At 45.9% G+C, this 22,661-nt stretch overlaps 1 protein-coding gene across 1 annotated transcript in view; it reads left to right on the top strand.

Moving 5' to 3' along the window:
- Positions 1 to 22,661, top strand: part of LOC146345212 (mitogen-activated protein kinase kinase kinase 3-like) — a 130,294-nt gene that overhangs the window by 32,336 nt on the left and 75,297 nt on the right. Inside the window, exon 2 of the mRNA XM_084859423.1 lies at positions 14,685 to 14,767. Coding sequence (XP_084715549.1) covers positions 14,764 to 14,767 — 4 coding nt within the window. The 5' untranslated portion in view covers positions 14,685 to 14,763. The remainder of the gene's footprint in view (positions 1 to 14,684; positions 14,768 to 22,661) is intronic.

A 22,661-nucleotide genomic window follows, 5' to 3' on the forward strand; every position in this document is an offset into this window, starting at 1 on the left:
CACAAATCCAGGCACCGTAAATCAGGCTTGTAAACAGCCATTTGGTAACCTGGCCAAGAGTTGGTTTCTTTCAGGCTGTTAGAAATGTGTAACCCGGGCCCTTTATGGGCTATTTTCATTGGCCCATCATTTTTGTCTCTGCCTTCCTGTTGGGAGCAGCTGTCTCAACATGCCCTGAAACAGTGGCTTCCAACGTTCCCCCTCCACTTTCCCAATGGAAGGGCAGGAGGGAAGCATTTGCCATCAGGAGCCACTGTCTCAAGGAACCTGTTTTGTTCTGGAGCAGGAAAGGCTGGTGTAGGTGTGTGCCATTTTGGCCCTGCATAGCTGAGGCCCTTCAGGCACCTTGTCTGCACAGGGGCCAACCAATCCCCAGCCTTCCTCCCAATTTTGGATCTGGGTAGGAGCAACTGCCCAGAGCGTCCCTGCCCACCTCTGCAGCTCCAAAGTTGGGATGAAGGCTGGCTGCTTGTCATGCTCACCAAAGGGCAGTGCCACACTTGCCACAGCAAGTGTAGCAGGCGGATTTGTTGGAACTCCAGATAGTTTTTAAAAAATTTTAATCGGGGAGTAATTTCCATGGACCTGTTGGCTGTGTTCGCACATAACGCTAAGCCATGGTTTATGTTAACCATGATTTGTTGCTTTAGCCATGAATTGTCTTGCAGACAAGCAAATGAGCTTGTTTTCCCTATTTCTGGTTTGTTTGTTTCTCGCCCATTTTGCCAGTCTTCAGAGCAATTTTGTTTTTAGGCTATTCTTAACCAGGCACCTCTATTTCAGGGCAGATAGCCACACAAACAAGCCAGGGATAAGCCACGGTTCTCATTTCAGATATCATGACAAGCCATGGTTTAACAAGCCAGGCTTTGTAAACCAGCAACAAACCATGGATTTTATTTGCGGTCTGTAGCTGGTTTATGAACCATGTTTTGTTTGCGGGGATGGGTGCAGACACGACAAGCCAGATTTCAACAAACCACACCACGGCTTAGTGTTATGTGCAAACCAGACCACTTGCAAGGCCATTCTAAATCAGCATGGCAAGAGGAAGAGCAAGTAGGCTGCATCAGTGACTTCAGAATCCGGTGGTGACTTCTGGTTTCAGTGCTTTTCAGTTAAAACAACAACAACAACCTTACACCACAAAAAACACCTCGATGCAAACGAAGAATTCTCAGAGGGGAGAGGTTCAGTCCCAGCTCTTTGCCTGTTAGTTTTCAATTGCAAGGGTTTATTCAAATTTTTCAAGGGGGAGAGCCAGTCCGGACTTAGGATAAATAGCACCCTGGTCAAGGAGCGGCTTTGATCCCGCCCCCCCAGTCAGTTTTGCAGGGCCACCCAAAGGATTTATGGGCCCTGGTGCACGTGTGATGTCCATTGAGCATGACATTGCTCAAAACCTAGATCTCTCAGCCACTGTGCTAGTTTGCACAACCAAAGTTTGAAAAGCCACATTCTGAGCAGTTGCACTATGCAACACAGCAGAACTATAAGAGGCTTTACTTATAATGTTTGTTTATTTTTGTAGCACTTCCTGCCTTTTGGTAAACATTCTTTATTTTAGAATATCCATTATTTTTATCTTTTAAAATAATAATAAAGAAAAGTTATAACTAAAATAGTTATCCAGCTGACCTCTTACAGCTTACAGCTTTATTTTATTATTATTTATAGAGTGCTTATAATGTTTACAGTATTTGAAGTGCTAAGTGCTTGATCTATCTATCTATCTATCTATCTATCTATCTATCTATCACATTTATATCCCACCCTTTTTCCTCCTTAAGGAAGAGGTGGCATACGTAATCCTCCTCCTCCATTTTATCCTCACAACAACAACAACCCTGTGAGGTGGGTTGGGCTGAGAGTCTGTGACTGGCCGAAAGTCACCCAGTTCCATGGCTGAGTGGGGACTAGAACCTGGATCTCCGGACTCCCAGTCCAACACTCTAGAAATTATACCACACTGGCTCTCTGGCAGACCCTGCTTGTGTAAGTTCAACCATGAGAACTAGAAACTTGTTCATGTATTGATTTAATGAAAGCTAGACTTTCTTGCAGATTCTTGATTGTGTGTAGGGAAACATAAATGGCAAATAGCGCTGGATATGAATGCAATGAAGTCAAACCACTTCAAAAATACTTTTTAATTGCCTGCCTTCTTCATCCTGTAAACCCCATAGCCTTGTGAGCCACCCTTCCTTGCTCATTCCATAGATAGTAGTGAAAATAATGCTCTGAGTCAGATTTGGGAGAAAATGCGCCAAGTGTGCACATTCCATCATTCAGTGTGTTCTGCATAAAAGCCTAGAAGTTTCTGTAACTCTGTGCTCAAATGCGCAGCACAGACTCCAGCTAGGCCAACCTTCCCAACCTGGTGTCCTCTGGATATTTTGGACTACAACTCTCATCAGCCTCGGCCAGCATGGCAAACAGTCAGGGATTCTGAGAATTATAGTGCAAAACGTCTGCAGGGTTCCATTTGGGGGAAGACTGAGGCTGCCTTTACACCAAAGAAAACCCCCACAGTCCTCCCATTCTGGAGCCTTTCCACTTTTATTGGGAGCTCCCAGACAGTGACCATGTGATTGCTGAGAGGGGAAGCTTTTAATTGAACACAGTGAAACAGCACCATCTAGTGGCTGTTTCAATTGCGTTACGTTCTGACTTTAAAAAATGGTTCATTAGTTCCGGATCTTTTTGGAGCGAAATAACCAGGAAATATCTCTGGATGTGCCCTGGAGGTTAATGGCATCATGAAAAGGACCCGCAAACTTCCGTGAGTGAGCAATCGCAATAGCAGGATAAAAGCTCCGTGTGAAGGAGCCCTGAGCTAGACATCCAGAGCGGCAGTGTTCCCTACTTCCTCATTATGTATATTAACAAATGGGGTGTACTGAGAACTTATTATGGAGCCGAGGCATTGGACAGGATCTGCAAGTGCAAAATGGGTGCTGGAGCATGCTGCTGTTCTCATGAAAGCAGGGGTGGGAATTCTTTTTTAGCCAGAGGGCCAAATGACAAAAATGGGGAAGGACTTGGGCGGGGGGCACATTCCATTGGTGGGTGAGGCCAGAGGCAGGGTGGATGGGGCAACATGCGATTATTACCATTTTAAGGCTACTCAGAAGTAAGCTTCTGGACAAGGTTTCTGTGTGTCTCCTCAGAAATAAGCAGGACTGAATCACTCAGCAGGACTTTCAAAGAGCATCCCAAATACCAAGCCTCTGTGTGTCTACTCACCAGTAAGCAGGTATCCTGACTGCAAAATAAAAATGCACACCTCAGTTCTGTGCATCACCTCTCCTGTCTGCAAAATGTACACCTCAAAACCTTTCCAACAGCTGGATTCTTTGTAGTGTATTTAAAGGTGTATTGCTTTTAAATAACCTTTTGCAATCAGAGATAACAGCAAAAGAAGCTTTTGCATGGAGGCCACATGCCAGAGCTTCCCCATTCCTGCATTAAAGGTACTGACGTGTAGCTTGCAAAATTAAGCTGCTGTCTTCGTCCCAGCTAGCATGGATCCTGCCTTTCCCTGTCAATATATAGGCAGTGATATAATCCTGGACATGATGGGTCCCTAGGCAGCAGGTTGGCCACTATGTGAACAGAATGCTGGACTAGATAGCTTTGGTCAGATCCAGCATGGCTCTTACGCTGTTACGATGTGTACATATATACATTGCGGTTGGGGCCCAGAGGTGCTGGGGCTAAGGAAGACAGTGCTGGGCTGCGACCACCTGGCTCAGTACTCTTCTTTATAGCACTAGACCATAAAAAAAGTTAACATAAAGATAAAAAGAGGAGGCTGCTGGCAGGTACGGTGGCTCAGCATTTGTCTTACTCTGCCAGGCCGGGCCTGGTAGTTGACCACCAACACAAGTCTTATATGAGAGCGGCTGAAAAAATGATTTTGCTCCACCCCAGGCATGATTTTATAGACCTCTGTCATGTGTGTCTCCCTTCCCACCCGGCTTCTTAGTTGCCTTTTTCCTAAACAAAAAAATCTAGAAAAGCATTAGCCTTTTCCTCATTGTCCCAAGTGACTATTGATGTCAGAAAGCATGGAAACCTACATTTCCCATGCCTCCTAGTGTCAGTGGATGCTCACGTGTGTGTCCAGGCCTAATGATGTGTAGCACACCCTCTGCTGTGTGCCCTCCTTTGTCATTTTTAGCTGTTCTTTTCTGTACCTTTTCCAGCTCTGCAATCTCCTTTTTGATACGGAGGAAACCGGAACTGTACACAGTATTTGCAATGTGGCACACGGAAGATTTATATAATGACATAATGATGAAGGCTAATCTGTTTTCAGTCTCTAATCCCAATCTATAGGTTGTTGTTGTTGTTCAGTCGTTAAGTCGTGTCCGACTCTTCGTGACCCCAATGGCCATAGCACGCCAGGCCTTCCTGTCCTCTGCTCTCTCCCGGAGTGTGCTCAAATTCATATTCATTGCATCGGTGATGCTATCTAGCCATCTTATCCTTTGCCGTCCCTTTCTCCTTTTGCCTTCGATCTTTCCCAGCATCAGGGTCTTTTCCAGGGAGTTTTCTCTTCGCATTAGGTGGCCAAAATATTTGAGCTTCAGCTTCAGTATCTGTCCTTCCAAGGAGCACTCAGGGTTGATTTCCTTTAGGATTGACTGATTTGACCTTGCAGTTCAAGGGACTCGTAAGAGTCTTCTCCAGCACCACAGTTCGAACGCATCAGGTTTTCGGCGCTCAGCCTTCCTTATAGTCCAGCTCTCACAGCCATACGTTACTATTGGGAAAACCATAACTTTGATTATACGAATCTTTGTCGGCAAGTTGATGTCTCTGCTGCTTACTATGCTGTCTAGGTTTGTCATAGCTTTCCTCCCAAGGAGCAAGCGTCTTTTAATTTCATGGCTACAGTCACCGTCTGCGGTGATCTTGGAGCCCAAGAAAGTAAAATCTGTCACTGCTTCCATTTCTTCCCCCTCTATATGCCAGGAAGTGATGGGGCCAGATGCCATGATCTTCGTTTTTTTAATGTTGAGTTTCAAACCAGCTTTTGCACTCTCCTCTTTCACCCTCAACAAGAGGCTCTTTAGATCCTCTTCGCTTTCTGCCATTAGGGTGATATCGTCTGCGTATCTGAGGTTGTTGATAATTCTCCCAGCAATCTTCATTCCGACCTGTGATTCATCCAACCCGGCGTTTCTGATGATGTACTCTGCATATAAGTTAAATAAGCAAGGCGACAATATACAGCCTTGTCATACTCCTTTCCCAATTTTGAACCAATTGGTTGTTCCATGTCCAGTTCTTACTGTTGCTTCTTGACCCTCGTACAGGTTTCTCAGGAGACAGGTAAGGTGGTCTGGTACTCCCATCTCTTTAAGAATTTGCCAGAGTTCGTTGTGATCCACACAATCAAAGGCTTTAGCGTAGTCAATGAAGCAGAAATAGACTTTTTCTGGAATTCTCTTGCTTTCTCCATGATCCAGTGAATGTAGGCGATTTGATCTCTAGTTCCTCTGCCTCTTTGAAACCCAGCTTGTACTTTCGGTAGTTCTCGGTAAGTAATGCTTCCTAAGGCCCATTTGACTTCACTCTCTAGGATGTCCGGCTCAAGTTCAGTGACCGCACTATCATGACTATCAGGGACATTAAGATCTTCCCTGTATAGTTCTGCTGTGTATTCTTTCCACCTCTTCTTAATCTCATCTGCTTCTGTTAGGTCCCTGCCTTCTTTGTCCTTTATCATGCCCGTCTTTGCACAAAACATTCCCTTGATATCTCCGATTTTCTTGAAGAGATCTCTAGTCTTTCCCATTCTATTGTTTTCCTCAATTTCTTTGCATTGTTCATTTAAGAAGGCCTTCTTGTCTCTCCTTGTTATTCTCTGGAACTCTACATTCAGTTGGATATATCTTCCCCTTTCTCCCTTGCTTTCCACTTCCCTTCTTTCCTCAGCTACTTGTAAAGCATCAGACAGCCACTTTGCTTTCTTGCATTTCTTTTTCTTTGGGATGGATTGAGTTGCTGCCTCCTGAACAATGTTACAGACCTCCATCCATAGTTCCGCAGGCACTCCGTCTGTCACGTCTAATCCCTTAAATCTATTCCTCTCCTCCACTGTATATTCATAAGGGATATGATTTAGGTCATGTCTGAATGGTTTAGTGGTTTTCCCTACGTTCTTCAATTTAAGTTGAAATTTTGCAACAAGAAGCTCATGATCTGAGCCACAGTCTGCTCCAGGTCTTGTTTTTACTGACTGTATAGAGCTTCTCCATCTTTGGCTGCAAAGGACATAATCAATCTGATTTCGATATTGACCATCTGGTGATGTCCATGTGTAGAGTCGCCTCTTGTGCTGATGGAAAAGAGTGTTTGCTATGATCACTTGGCAAAACTCGATTAGCCTTTGTCCTGCTTCATTTTGTACACCAAGGCCATGCCTGCCTGTTATCCCGGTGATTTCTTGACTTCCTACTTTAGCATTCCAATTCCCTGTGATGAAAAGGACATCTTTTTTGGGTGTTAGTTCTAGAAGGTGTTGTAGGTCTTCATAGAACCGATCATCCTCAGCTTCTTCGGCCTCACTGGTTGACTTGAATTACTGTGATGTTGAATGGTTTGCCTTGGATTCGTACTGAGATCATTCTATCGTTTTTGAGATTGTACCCCAGTACTGCTTTTCCCACCCTTTTGTTGACTATGAGTGCTACTCCATTTCTTCTAAGAGATTCTTGCCCACAGTAGTAGATATAATGGTCACCTGAATTAAATTCGCCCATGCTTGTCCATTTTAGTTCTCTGATTCCCAAGATGTCGATGTTCAATCTTGCCATCTCATGTTTTACCACCTCCAGCTTGCCTTGATTCATTGATCTGACATTCCAGGTTCCTAAACAATATTGTTCTTTGCAGCATCGGACTTTCTTTTCACCACCAGACACATCCACAGCTGAGTGTCCTTTCGGGTTTGGCCCAGCCGCTTCACTCTTTCTGGCACTACTTGGAAATACCCTCTGCTCTTCCCCAGCAGTATATTGGACACTTCCGACTTGAGGGGCTCATCTTCCGGTGTCATCTCTTTTAGCCTTGTGATACGTTCCATGGGGTTTTCTTGGCAAGAATACTGGAGTGGGTTGCCATTTCCTTCTCCAGTGGACCACATTTTGTCAGAACTCTCTGCCATGACCTGTCCGTCTTGGGTGGCCCTGCACGGCATAGCTTATGGCTTCACTGAGTTACGCAAGCCCCTTCGCCACAACAAGGCAGTGATCCATGAAGGGGAATCTATAGGTGCCCAGCTGCAAATAAACTGCAATGCGATGTTGTTGTTGTTGTTGTTAGCCAATCTTCTTCAAATCAAACCAAACATTGTTTTTCCAGGGCATAAATAGGCATGTATTTGAAGCCATTTCTCATTATTTGGTGACTGCACATGCTAGTAGTGCTACCCTGCCGCTGGCCCCAAGATCTTTAGAAAATAACACTGACAATAATATTTTTGAACAGTTCCGTAGTACATTTTTAAAAACAACACACACACACACACACACACACACGCCACCTCCTGTGCTTTGGCTGGCAGTCCTCCCGGAAACTTGCTGAAAGTTAGTGTGGTGGGATCTTTTTAAAGAAAAGAGGTTTTTTTCCGCTCAACTCTTTTTATTTTGCTTTTTAAATTCTCCAGGCTTGGCATGTTTCTTCAGCACCACTCAGAAAACAAAGGAAAGACCCATATTTAGTGATGATGAATTTGGGTGACTTTTGCAGCCCGTACCAACCTCTGTTAAAAACCAGTAGTTTAAAAACTGGTCAGCAGATTGGATTAAATTGGTATTTCTCATAACTGGATTTAGGGCAGGCATACGGAGTTAGCTTCAACTATAGGTAAGCAGCCGTGACTTCTCCAGAGACATCTGCACACTTGCACTGGGGAATGTTAGTTAAATTAGGCAGTTTGTGCAGAGCAATTAAGCCATTTGCATCTCTATCCCGCGTACAGTCACATGCCACAAGGTATTACAGGTATCAATACTGGATCTCCAGCAGCCACAGATTGAGGAATCAGGAATTAGCTGTCTCGGCCAAGCAGGCACAGTGGAGACTGGTGTTGCCTGGGCCCAACCTGACTTGGAACCCTTTATAGTCCTTCCAGGTCACGGGGAGCCAATAGGCTGCTTAGGTGGGTGGAGTTGCCTTGGAGCCTGAAGCCGCTTCATCGCCCAGGGAGCTCTCCAACCTGCATCCTAGTGGGTCATCCCACATGGGTCATCAGCACAGGGATCCAACGATTCCTGGTTCTATCCAAGCAACTCCTTCTGACAATATGGGGGCCCCATTATCGTGCTTTCAAACAGTGCAGGAGCATCCTACAGCTAGTGCTTTGCCCCCATGTTGGCCTATGTAGATAGGCTTACGCTAGCCCGGTGGCATTTCATTGCCTGGTTCATTTTTGTGCACAACAGAGCTATGTGGGCAAATCCCCTACCACATGGGCCTCTTGACTGCTGAATCATGTGTCTGTATATGGGTTGGAGCCAGACTTGGTCATTCTTGGATTAGACCCATTGAAATCAGTGGGGCGTAAGCTAGTCATGGCTAGCTTAAGCCCCATTGATTTCAGTGGGTCTACCCTAAATATGACTGAATCTTGATACACAGTCCATAGGCTCTGAAATGTAGGGGTGGACGAAAGTCACTTACCTGTCCTCGAAGGACGTTCGCGGTAGGGGGGAGGCGCTTTGCTGGTCCACCCGCGAAGTTCAGGCCGGGGGGGGGAGGCTTCCCGCCTCGCCCCGGCCGAAATTCAGGCCGGGGAGGAGGCTTCCCGCCTCGTCTGGCCGCGAACGCGAAAGTTTAAAAAAAAAAAAAAACGCCCCCTGATAGGCTACATGACGATTCACGTAGCCTATCACGGCTAGATCTGCAAAGTCAGCCGTGATAGGCTACGTCAATCGTCACGTAGCCTATCACGGGTGACTTAAAAAAAAAAAAAGCGCGTACGCTAATGGCGGCCCCCATAGGGAGCCGCCATTCGCGTTCCTTATTTAGTCGCTGTAGTCTACGTAAATGTTTACGTAGACTACGGCGACCAAATAAGGAACGGGAATGGCGGCTCCCTATGGGGGCCGCCATTATCCGTACACACTTTTTTTTTTTTTTTTAAAGTCACCTGTGATAGGCTACGTGAACATTGATGTAGCCTATCACGGCTGACTTTGCAAATCTAGCCGTGATAGGCTACGTGAATCGTCACGTAGCCTATCAGGGGGCATTTTTTTTTTCTTTCATTGCAATGGCGGCAGCGGCAGCCGGTCGAAAGACCGGCTGCCGCTCCCGCCCCGCTCGAACACCCGCCGAACCGCCGGCCGGACCCGCCGCCGGGAGGGACATTCGGCGAAGGTAAGTCCCGTCCCGGGGGGTGTGTGCGGGGGGCGGGGGGGGTGCGGAGGATTTCTCCCCGAAACTTGTTCGGGGGGCCGAACACGTTGGCGCTCGGCCCCCCGAAGTTTCGGGGAGAAATTCTCCGCCAACCCTACTGAAATGTAAAGTCAGCAAATATGTGGACAACAGATAAAATTTAGTTCAGAGATGGTGGGAAGTTTCAGCTACACCCATTCTTCTTAGAGAATGGCTAAGATTTGGAAGAAAGCTGAGATGAGAACGTAGGCAAAAGGTGGAGAACATTTCTAGCAATTGGTCATTGCGTATCCACTTTATGAAACAAGATATAGTACAGATGTTGACAAATATAGGAGCTTTTCTTTCATGAAAGTTTGTATGAGTTGACTTCCGCAGTTGATTAACTGTAGTTTGTTATGTTTTACATCTATTTGGTTTATTTATTTTTTATTTCTGTATATTGATAGATATTGTAATTCTAGAGTTGTTTACATAGACAACTGTAACATTTTATATTTGTATGAGTCATGTATATTCTGTAATATTTTAAAAAAAGTAAAGTTAGGGTGCAATGCTATGGATGTTTAGACACCTACAACTCTCAGCATGCCACAGCCAGCAGAGCTTGCTGGGGCATGCTGAAAGTTGTAGGGCGTTTTTCTATCTGAACATGCATAGGATCGCGCCTTTAGAAGATGCATGTCAGAGTTGCCAGGCCAAGGGCAGGGAATCATACTGTTTGGCCATGTCTACATTATGAAACTTATAACAGGCATGCCTGGCTTCCAATTAAGCTGGAAATACTAGTGAAATAGTATCTCTTCACAGGATTGTGCTTCCCAGCATTCTTTGGGGAAAGCAATTTCAAATCAGCTTAAACTGATTTAAGTGCAATTGGATATCTTGCTAGGCCTTGGGTTTTTCTAGTTTTGATATCAGATGTTAAGTCATTTCCAGATCATATATACTTATAGCGAACACACTGACCTGGTTCACAGGATCGCCACCCCCCACTGTGGCTTATTTAAGTCATGGTGGGCTATGGCATGTGTGGGCGGCCATTTTGAACATTCACCCCCCAGCGGGGGATTGCTGTGGCATGTCATGTCATCCGAACCCAGGCAGCAAGCGTTGTTGTACAGTTATTTGAGGGTTGTTTAACCTTCAAACAAGCCCAGGCACCTGGGTTCAGATGACATGACAAACCATGGCAACCTCTGGTCAAGAACTGAATATTCAAAATGGCTACCCGCACGCGCCACAGTGGACTGTGTTAAATAAGCCACAGTGGTCTGTGATGATCATATGAAATAGCTCAGTGTCTGGGTACAGATCCTTATATAGCCAAAACGGAACCATCCACACACAAGAAGAAGGCTCAGGGAGACCTCATGCTTTGTGGGTGTAGAAACATTTTATGGGGAAAAACCCAAAGTGGTCAACCCTCCTCCCTACCCTCAACACCCAATGAGAAATGAGTGTGTTAATGATGATGGCATGCAGGCTGATGGCTGGAGGGAGAAAAATGGAAAACGGGGTGGGTAGGATGGAGTGGAGACTCCTGAAAGAGGGCATGGCTGATTGGTTGGAACGCTCTACATGGCAACATTTTGTTGAGGTCCCACTTGCTTGTTTCTAATTCCATTTTCATTTGTGGGAATTTTTCACATGATGTCATTGGTGACTGGACTGAGTCCTATAAGTCATTGCCCCAATTTAGATTAGTGAATTTGGAACCTTCACATATGCCTTATTTTGCCTCTTCCTTAAAATTAAAGAATGAGCGGCAATTCAGCGAAGTTTCTGTTCTCAAACAGAGCTGTGTGGTTTCTCAGATAGGAAGTAACAGCAAGCAAAAGGAACAACATGTTTAGCTTCAGATATCCACTTCAGATTATTGTCTTGAGGCATCTTTCTCTTCTTCCTGCCCAAATCTCTCAAAATAAGTTTGAATAAATATCCTTCTACTTGCCATCACTAGAGTCTGAAGATGTCTCGAACGTTTACAGCATTGTTTTTAGATTGTACCTGGAAGTATTTTCTGCTTTGTCTGCAGTTGTCATATGCATTTGTGAACATTTTACAGTCCTAGGGCTAGAAAGAAAGTTTAGAGAGGGAGAATTCAGAGCCCATTTTTGTTTGCTTGTTAGAGTGAGATTGCTCAAACAGTGGGCCAGTTTGGACAATCCATATAGGAACAGAGGAAGCTGCCTTATACTGAATAAGGCCATTGGTCCATTTAGCCCAGTATTGTTGACAATGACTGGCAGCAGCTCTCCCGGGTTTCAGGCAGGGGTTTTTCCAGCAATACCTGGAGATGTCGGGGATCGAACCTTTTGCATGCAAAGCATGTGTGCTCCATGACTGAGCTATGGCCCCATATCTTGCCTTAATAAGTGGACATATGTATGAGCGTTTTTGCTCCCCACCCCACCCCTATTCGCCCCTTTGCTCCACTCTTTGCAGTAAGAATGAACAAACCAGGAACTCTTCCATTAACTATACTTTCCTGTTTTGATCATACCAGTTTCAGAAGCCATTAACCATAGCTACCTCTAATGCAGGGTGTTAAACCTTAGGTCGGCAGACAAATTTGTCTTGCCTGGGGTCCAAATCCAGCCCTCAGTTGGCCACACCCCTTTTCCCCAACCACCAATAATGTGATTGTTTCCTGGCTTTTGCACATTCGCCCACTCTAAAATGTTGAAATGCCTCTTCTAAGACTTTGTTACTGGCAGTAAGAACTTTACGCTGGAATGTGCTGGTATTTTTGGTCCTGCCTCTTTTGCCTTTGGCCCACCCACCAGTGGAATATAGCCGCCAAGAGCTTCTCTAAAAGAGGTTTGACGCCCCTGCTGTATTGCTTGTGGTGTAACATGCCGTTTGCTTTAGCCTTGGCGTCAGCATACAGGAATGGCACATCACCAGCACCAAGTAAGAGAATTCAGCCATTAGCTGAAAACACAGCTGCTCCTTCAATAATTCTCTGTTTCGGGTAAGACACCACTCCACTTCAACAAGACTACATGGGCGGAGTTCAGACACCATGCCGCACCATGGTGAAGGAAGCGTTAACCATTGACTGGCCAGCAAGCCAGAATCAGAAACCATGTTTTGTAGTGGGTCTGCACTAATGATGTTTTGGTGCGATGTTTGAATTAACAAGCCATAGCAACATTTGTTGCTTTACTTCTAGGGTGATGAGAGGGACAAAGAGTCTGGGGGGGATGGAGACAGTGTAGTGTGATTTCCGGCTGTATGAAGATGTGGTCAGCTTTGACCTAATATGCTCAAAACTTGTATTCTGTCACTAAGCTGTGGCCACTTACAGGGCTCATGAGCTAATAGCTCTGACTGATCTTGCTCAGGCTCAGAGAAACTGGGATTGGAACCCTCGGTCATCTGCTGTGATAAATTTGCTAGGCACTTCGAGGAGAAAGTTGCTCATATTCGCTCAGAACTTGACACCAGAGTTATCACAGAGTCTGGGGAGGTGTCCAGTGTTCCTTCTGGTTGTGTTTCCTGGGATCAGTTTCAGCTGTTGCAGCCTGATGATGTGGATAAGACGCTTGAATCAGTCTGGTCCACCGCGTGTAAGCTTGACCCTTGCCCATCTTGGCTTATACGATCTAGTGGGTGGACTGGCTGTGTGGGTCCAGGGAGTGGTAAATGCTTCGCTCTGTCAAGGGGTGGTTCCTGCTGCCTTGAAAGAGGCTGTAGTGTGCCCTCTCCTGAAGAGGCCCTCCCTGGACCCAGAAGTGTGTGAGAACTATCGCCCCATTGCCAATATCCCCTTTTTGGACAAGGTGCTTGAGCGTGTGGTGGCTGGGCAGCTTCAGAAGTTCTTGGAGGAAACTCATTTTCTGGACCCATTTCAGTCTGGTTTCAGGCCAGGGTACGCCACTGAAACGGCCTCGGTTGCTCTGACTGACGACCTACTCCGGATGGAAGGCAGGGAGTGTTACCCTTTTGATCTTCCTGGATCTCTCAGTGTCTTTTGACACCATTGTTCATGGTGTCTTACTGGATCGGCTCTGCAGGATGGGAGATGGGGGCACTGTGCTACAGTGGTTCCGCTCCTACCTGCAGGGTTGATTCCAGAGGGTGGTACTGGGGGATTCCTGTTCTACCCCATGGCTTTTAAGCTGTGGGGTGCCACAGGGTTCTATTCTATCCCCCATGCTGTTCAACATCTAAATGAAGCTGTTGGGAGAGGTCATTAGGAGTTTTGGGGTGGGGTGTCACCAGTACGCTGATGATACTCAGCTCTATTTCTCCTTGTCGTCGGAGTCGGCTGAGGCAGTGAAGGTGCTGGACCAGTGCCTGGAGGCTATAGTGGGCTAGATGAGGGCCAATAAACTGAAGCTAAATCCTGACAAGACGAAAGCTCTGTGGACTGGTGGTTCCTGAGTCCGGGAATTGGGTAAGCGACCTGTCCTGGACAGGATTGCACTCCCCCTGAAGGAGCAGGTGTGTAGCTTGGGAGTACTCCTAGGTCCATCCCTGTCACTGGAGCCCCAGATGGACTCCGTGGCCCGGAGTACTTGGGGCCAGCTTCGTCTGATCTGCCAGCTATGGCCTTTCCTGGACAGGGATAACCTAGCCACAGTAGTACATGCGCTGGTAACTTCCCAATTAGACTACTGCAATGCACTTTAAGTGGGGCTGCCCTTGAAGACAACTCGGAAGTTGCAGCTAGTGCAAAATGCAGCAGCTAGACTGCTGACCGGAACACCTCATAAAAACCATATAACACCGGTTTTAAAGCAATTGCACTGGCTGCCAATACGCTTCTGGTCAGAATTCAAGGTTTTGATGATGACTTTTAAAGCCCTAAGTGGCTTGGGACCTCAAAATTTGTGGGAGTGCCTCTCCCTATATATGCCTGCCCAAGGACTGAGATCTGTTGGAGGGGACCTCCCACCAGTACGAGACATAGACTATGGTGGGATGTGGGAGAGTGCCTTCTCTGCTGTGGCACCCCGGTTGTGGAATGCCCTCCCCTTGGAGGCCCGATTGACACAGACATTGGTCTCGGTTCGGTGGCTTTTTACCAAAGCCTTTGAGGGCTAAATGCATTCCCTAGCACGTTGTTTTAACTGTTTTATTGTTTTAGATTTTAACTGGTTTTAGCTTGTTCAGTAGTTTAATATGTTTTAGGTGTTACATTATTTATTGTTTTATATTGTTTACATTGATTTTATCTGTATGCCACCCTGAGATCTTGATATAGGGCAGGAGAGAAATGTTATAAATTAAGTAAATAAATATCTCCATTCTCACTGTCACAGGGGCGTCCTTTGCAACTGAAGGCAGACACAGCACAAGTGCCCTCAGTCAGTGGGATACAGACCTGATGAAGATACAACCATGGGTAAGGCTCTCTTTTCCTAGTTTGGTTTTATTGAGGTGGGTGGGTTATATTTGAGTGCTGAGCTTTCCAGCGCTTTGGTGCATCAGGCACAGCATTATTCAAGTGAGAGGACCAATAGGCAGAGTTTGCATTGGCCACTGGATGTTAGGCTGATTTAACAATCATTCTTCCTCCTCAGGACAGGGCAGTGCCACCATGCAACATAGCCAGGCAAATCCCAGGTCACACACTGCTGCTGGTTCCTCCCTCCCCCCACCCTCACTGCCTCAACTCCGCACTCTGGCCTCAGCCACCATCTTTATTTTCCCCAAATGCATTGTGTCAGAGGTTTTGTTTGTTACTTTTTTTTTTTACTGACTTTGAGTAAATTCAGGGTGGGGGATGCATTTGGGGCATGTTACCCCGCTCTGGTGTTGATATATGTACACTGAGAGTTGGGTGCCCAACAACAATTTTGACTGATTGAAGGAAAACAGAAACAACCTTTTTTCATACAAGGGACTTGCAGTGATGAACATTGATTAAGACACACTGATGGCCACATAGGTGATCTATGCAGCCAGAATAACACAGGTTGTGCTCTTTCTTAAAGAGCATGGTATAAAACTCTACAATAATTTGTTCATGCAGCATCTTGTACGATTTCAGGCCATTGCCAATGCCCTGCACTGTAGCCTGGGTTGCAGGGATCTGCTATGGATCAGATCTTGAGCAGGGTTCAGGTTAGGTCAGGTTTCTCAGGTAGGCACGATGGGAAGAGATCAGCACCACAGAAAGCTCCAAATGGGTCTGGAAGCCATACAGGGTTATCTGTACCTTGAGTCAACAAGGAGCAGATCAAGACTGAGCCTTAAGTAGGTTAAGTAGGAAGTTGCCTGCCTTTAGGCTTATTGGCTCCTCCTTTACACTGTGAGACTTTGTCTCCTAAAGAGGCCTGGCCTGTTTTAGCAGCCTCCAGCTACAGCAACGTGGGAGTAGCTGTGGCATGCAAGTGTCCTCATGGCCAGAGTCTGAGGATGGATGGCAAGACAACCTCCTCTGGATGCAGGGGAGCCGGCCCCTGGGATCTTTCGGGGAAACTAGGTCCTGGGGAAGTGAAAGCCTCATGATGCCTTTCCATGACCAAGTCCTCTTCCTGAGCTCTTAACTTCAGAGCCTCCTCAGAGGACAAGGGATCAGGTTCCACTGAGGATGAGGGTTTGGGGCCCTGGTGTATGCCACATCTGCATACCAGTATAATGTCCATTGATTGCTGAATTGCAAACTTTGCAGGCACACAAGTTAGTAAGGAGCATCTACTTTAACTCAGACACCAGCTTCATTAATTTCATGGAGGTTGCATTGGGTCCAGAGCATGGAGCTCTGGAGGTTGCATTGGGTCCAGAGCATGGGTCCAGAGCATGGTCTTAGTGCAGATGAGACTCCTACATTGCTAAAGCTCAGGAGTGGGGCCTGGTCGGTTCCTCGATGGAAGGCTGCCTTGGAGCCCCAAGTTGTTGTTGTTGTTGTTCAGTCCTGTCCGACTCCTCGTGACCCCATGGACCATAGCACGCCAGGCCTTCCTGTCCTGCGCTCTCTCCCGGAGCATGCTCAAGTTCATATTCATTGCATCCGTGATGCTATCTAGCCATCTCATCCTCTGCCGTCCCCTTCTCGTTTTGCCTTCAGTCTTTCCCAGCATGAGGGTCTTTTCCAGGGAGTTTTCTCTTCGCATTAGGTGGCCAAAATATTGGAGCTTCAGCTTCATTATCTGTCCTTCCAATGAGCACTCAGGGTTGATTTCCTTTAGGATGGACTGATTTGACCTCCTTGCAGTCCAGGGGACTCGTAAGAGTCTTCTCCAGCACCACAGTTCGAAAGCATCAATTCTTCGGCGCTCAGCCTTCCTTATAGTCCAGCTCTCACAGCCATACATTACTACTGGGAAAACCATAGCTTTGATTAGACGGACCTTTGTCGGCAAGGTGATGTCTCTGCTTCTTACTATGCTGTCTAGGTTTGCCATAGCTTTCCTCCCAAGGAGCAAGCGTCTTTTAATTTCATGGCTACAGTCACCGTCTGCGGTGATCTTGGAGCCCAAGAAAGTAAAATCTGTCACTGCTTCCATTTCTTCCCCTTCTATATGCCAGGAAGTGATAGGGCCAGATGCCATGATCTTCGTTTTTTTAATGTTGAGTTTCAAACCAGCTTTTGCACTCTCGTCTTTCACCCTCAACAAGAGGCTCTTGAGATCCTCTTCGCTTTCTGCCATTAGGGTGGTATCGTCTGCATATTGGAGGTTGTTGATAATTCTCCCGGCAATCTTAATTCCGACCTGTGATTCATCCAACCCGGCATTTCTCATGATGTACTCTGCATATGAGTTAAATAAGCAGGGTGACAATATGCAGCCTTGTCGTACTCCTTTCCCAATTTTGAACCAATCGGTTGTTCCATCTCTGGTTCTTACTGTTGCTTCTTGACCCTCGTACAGGTTTCTCAGCAGACAGGTAAGGTGGTCTGGTACTCCCATCACTTTCAGAATTTGCCACAGTTTGTTGTGATCCACACAATCAAAGGCTTTAGCGTAGTCAATGAAGCAGAAATAGACTTTTTCTTGAATTCTCTTGCTTTCTCCATGATGCAGCGAATGTTGGCGATTTGATCTCTAGTTCCTCTGCCTCTTCGAAACCCAGCTTGTACTTCCGGTAGTTCTCGGTTCGCATACTGCTGAAGCCTAGCTTGTAGGATTTTGAGCATCACCTTGCTGGCGTGTGAAATGAGCGCAATTGTGCGGTAGTTTGAACACTCTTTGGCGTTGCCCTTCTTTGGAATTGGAATGTAAACTGACCTTTTCCAGTCTTGTGGCCACTGTTGAGTGTTCCATATTTGTTGGCATATTGAATGCAGCACTTTAACAGCATCATCTTTTAGGATTTTAAATAGCTCGGCTGGAATACTGTCATCTCCGCTAGCTTTGTTGTTACTAATGCTTCCTAAGGCCCACTTGACTTCACTCTCGAGGATGTCCGGCTCAAGTTCAGTGACTGCACTATCATGGCTATCAGGGACATTCAAATCTTTCCTGTATAGTTCTTCTGTGTATTCTTGCCACCTCTTCTTAATCTCATCTGCTTCTGTTAGGTCCCTGCCTTCTTTGTCCTTTATCATGCCCGTCTTTGCACAAAACGTTCCCTTGAGATCTCCAATTTTCTTGAAGAGATCTCTAGTCTTTCCCATTCTGTTTTTTTCCTCGATTTCTTTGCATTGTTCATTGAAGAAGGCCTTCTTGTCTCTCCTTGCTATTCTCTGGAACTCTGCATTCAGTTGGGTATATCTTCCCCTTTCTCCCTTGCTTTTCGCTTCCCTTCTTTCGTGAGCTACTTGTAAAGCCTCATCAGACAGCCACTTTGCTTTCTTGCATTTCTTTTTCTTTGGGATGGATTTCGTTGCTGCCTCCTGAACAATGTTACGGACCTCCGTCCATAGTTCCTCAGGCACTCTGTCTATCAGGTCTAATCCCTGAAATCTATTCCTCACCTCCACTGTATATTCATCAGGGATATGATTTAGGTCATACCTGAACGGTTTAGTGGTTTTCCCGACGTTCTTCAATTTAAGCCGAAATTTTGCAAGAAGCAGCTCATGATCTGAGCCACAGTCAGCTCCAGGACTTGTTTTTACTGACTGTATGGAGCTTCTCCATCTTTGGCTGCAAAGGACATAATCAATCTGATTTTGATATTGACCATCTGGTGACGTCCATGTGTAGAGTCGCCTCTTGTGCTGTTGGAAAAGAGTGTTTGCTATGATCAGCATGTTCTCTTGGCAAAACTCTATTAGCTTTTGTCCTGCTTCATTTTGTACACCAAGGCCATGCCTGCCTGTTATCCCGGTGATTTCTTGACTTCCTACTTTAGCATTCCAATCCCCTATGATGAAGAGGACATCTTTTTTGGGTGTTAGTTCTAGAAGGTGTTGTAGGTCTTCATAGAACCGATCAACCTCAGCTTCTTCGGCCTCAGTGGTCGGGGCATAGACTTGAATTACTGTGATGTTGAATGGTTTGCCTTGGATTCGTACTGAGATCATTCTATCATTTTTAAGATTGTACCCCAGTACTGCTTTTCCCACCCTTTTGTTGACTATGAGTGCTACTCCATTTCTTCTAAGGGATTCTTGCCCACAAGAGTAGATATGATGGTCACCTGAATTAAATTCGCCCATGCCTGTCCATTTTAGTTCGCTGATTCCCAAGATGTCCATGTTCAATCTTGCCATCTCATGTTTGACCACCTCCAGCTTACCTTGATTCATTGATCTGACATTCCAGGTTCCTAAACAATATTGTTCTTTACAGCATCAGATTTTCTTTTCACCGCCAGACACATCCACAGCTGAGTGTCCTTTCGGGTTTGGCCCAGCCGCTTCACTCTTTCTGGCGCTACTTGGAAATACCCTCTGCTCTTCCCCAGTAGCATATTGGACACCTTCCGACCTGAGGGGCTCATCTTCCGGCGTCATATCTTTTAGCCTTGTGATACGTTCCATGGGGTTTTCTTTGCAAGAATACTGGAGTGGGTTGCCATTTCCTTCTCCAGAGCCCCAAGTAAGTTGCTCTAAACCTTCCAGAGTGAGGACAGGGGATATAACAAATAAAATGGAGCACCTGTGTCAGGGGTGGGCATCTTTTGGAGTTGAGGGCTACATTTGGCCCTACAGATGCTTTCAGGGGCTGCACACATGGGTAGGCAGATGGGTGGGACCATGACACACACCACAAACGCACACACTCTCCCTCTCCCACACACATGCACGCACACACACACAGTTGTTTGGTTGGCTGGCAGGAGCAAGCTGCTAGGAAACAGGGTGCACAGGAATGACTACTCATGTATCCTGGCAGCAGTAGCAGTGGCACAGGGGTGGGATTGGGTGGGCAGGACACCTGTGGTGGGCTGCACAGGTGGCCTGCAGGTTGCCCACCTTGACCTACATGGCTAAGGGCTTTTCAGTGATCTCTCTATGAGCATTGTCAGGCTAAATTGGTCTTCAGGCAGGGGGTGATATTATAATGGGAGGGCTGAATGCAGAGTATGCTCTCTTTCTATGGGTCATTGAAGTGAATTTAAGAATTTGAATGCTGAGAAGGAGCATTGTAACAGCGGGGCAGACTTTGATAAAATTTGATCCATAAAATTTAAAAGCGAATCGGTACAGTACACCAGTTAGCAGAGGTTTGTTTGTTTTTTCTCTTTCTCCAGGTGGGAGCTCATTATTTGAGTGAGAAAATAAATAGACAGAGTTTGCATCTGGAAATCAAATTGGGGGATGGGAAGTAATTACTGCTCAGCAGTTTGGCTCAGTGGTATTTCTGCAAATCCATTTTGTTTGGAAGTGTAAAAGGGGTGGTTTATACTGCTGTGGTCTCATTGACATCAGTAGCACTGTGCTTGGAGAAGTATCCCTGGGTGGTCTATTCATCCATTACTTTCTGTGGGCAGGGCTCTTGAGGGTCTGTGTTAGTGTCACCTTTGTAGGGTTAGATGTGTATCAGGTTCATGAAAACACATGTCAGTATGTTCTAGACATTGTGTAGAAGCTGAACATGGTCACCTTTGCTTATCCCTGCATGATAAGCTGCTGTTGCCAACATTCCTCTGTTTACCCAACAATGAAAGGGACAAGAATCCTGCACATCTGCCCACCCTATAAAGCTAAGCCAATTAAAGCCATGTCAAAAAAGAGCAAAATCCTGTTACTTCATATTCTTGATTCCATGTGCACCTGCAAACACAAGTGCATGCATGTACTTGATCGGAACATGAAAGCTTAGATCAGCCTTCCCCAACCTGAAGCCCTCCAGGCCTGCTGGATTATAACTCTCATCACCTGGCTGGGGGATGCTGGGAATTGTAGTCAGCACATCTGGAGGGCACCAGGTTGGGGAAGAGATGAGTCAAGTTGCATCACGGAAAGGTTACAACTTGCACTTTTACTAAGGGGAATTAGCAATTTAAATAGAGACCAAGTCTTAAGTCAAAAGAATATGTGTTATATTACAGAATGTAAGAGATTGATTAAATTGTGACTTGTATAGCATGGAAGAGTTAGTTAGACAACTGCACTTAAATTTAGCCCAGCAGCTGCTGTACTAGATCTCTGGGCCAAATAAGTACATTTAGAGATGCCAAATAAGGCAATGTGGCAGGCAGGCCTAGATGCAACAGGGCAAGCTTGAAATGTAATTGACACAGGGTTGGGCAATGCAAGGAGTAGAATGGAGAGAAGATAGAGAAAAAATTGGGTAAATGAGAGAGAAAGAAAGAAAGAAAGAAAGAAAGAAAGAAAGAAAGGGAGGGAGGGAGGGAGGGGAGGTTCAAGAGCAAATATTTATCATACGTGAAGGGTTTTTTAAAAGGTATTTCCCCCTAGGGCTCTAGTGATCTGGGTGTTCTGCAGGTAGATCAGATAGCAAGTCTGTAGGGGCTGCTGTTCATACATTAATGGTGAGGTAAACTACCCTGCTTCTGTGAAAAGAATCACCAAAAGCTGTGATGAGGGCCTTGGGTGGAGAGTGAACTAGCAAGGACTAAGATGGGTTAGGATGGACTTGCCGGTGATGAACTCTTTAATGTCTTGTTGGGCAGCCCTTTTCAAACCCTGGACTAGTGGGGAGTTCTCTTAAGACAGGCATGGGGAACCTTCAGCCAACGGGCCAGATACAGTCTGCGAGGGTTCCCCATCCAGCCCACCAGGTTCTTCCCTAGGCCTTGTCCCTGCTTGCAGCAGGAAAAAGCTCTTGAGAAGAGTTTTTTTTCTGCTAAGAAAAGCTGCGGATTCAGCTGCGGATCAGAAATAAGAAGTTTTTCTTGCTGGGGAGAGGGGGTAGGGCCTGGGGAGGAAGCTGCTGAGTATTCAGTCCTGCTTACTTCTGAGTAGACATGCAGAGGGTTGCCCTGCATACTTGTGAATAGACAGGCTGCTCATGCTTGCTTCTGAATACACATGCAGAGGCTTGGTATTGGGATGCTATTTTAACGTTCTCTGAGTGATTCAGTCATGCTTACTTCTGAGTGCAGAGCTTTGATGTGCTTGCTTCTGGATAGACATCCAGAGGCTTGTCCTGCTTACTTCTGAGTAGGCTTAAAATCGGCATTACAAGTCACATATTGCCAACAAGCACTCTGCTTTCACCACACCCGCTTTGCCTTTGGCCCCGTTGCAAGATGGAATATGCCGTTGCAAGATGGAATATGCACCCGAGCCATTTGCCAGATTGAAATTCTGCCTTTGAGCTGAAAAAAGTTCCTCACCCCTGTCCTAAGGGGAAAAGATCAAAAGGGGTTTTGGTTTGATCTTGACCATCACCATAGTTCTCATGTACAGCTCCTGGGTGGAGGTTCCTGTCCTTAATGGCTGCTAATGTTGCTTAAGACCACTAGTGGCTCTTCATGAATGGAGAGCTTTTCCCCCCACCAAGCTCTGGATTGGCCAATTCAGGATGTACCTTGGGTACTTTAGATAGAATAGCAACTCAGCAGTCAGAAAGACATTTTCAAGTTCTGGAGTTCCCATGCTTTGTATATCAGTGAGGGTTGCTTCTGCCAATTTAATTAAGTTAGAGCTCAGTAAACATAACTTAACAACTTTCTTGCCCTGGCTGATCCTAAACCTTGCTTAACTAGCATTCCAGAACAAAATGGAGATTCTAGAGTCAAGACATGGGAGACACACTTAAAAAATAATAGTGAGGTTGAAGTCCTTGGTAACCATCCTAAATATTAATTATAATTGAATTAACTTTACTCCCACAGTCTCATTTGCATGCTCTAAGAGATGCTGTACCATGCCAGATGATACAGGGTGGCAATATTAGAACACTCTGTGAAGAATTAATTGTAGTGTTTATTTT

This window comes from Heloderma suspectum, chromosome 5 (assembly GCF_057233095.1).
Source record: "Heloderma suspectum isolate Gila_16-S chromosome 5, 16-S_ref, whole genome shotgun sequence".
NCBI lineage: Eukaryota > Metazoa > Chordata > Lepidosauria > Squamata > Helodermatidae > Heloderma > Heloderma suspectum.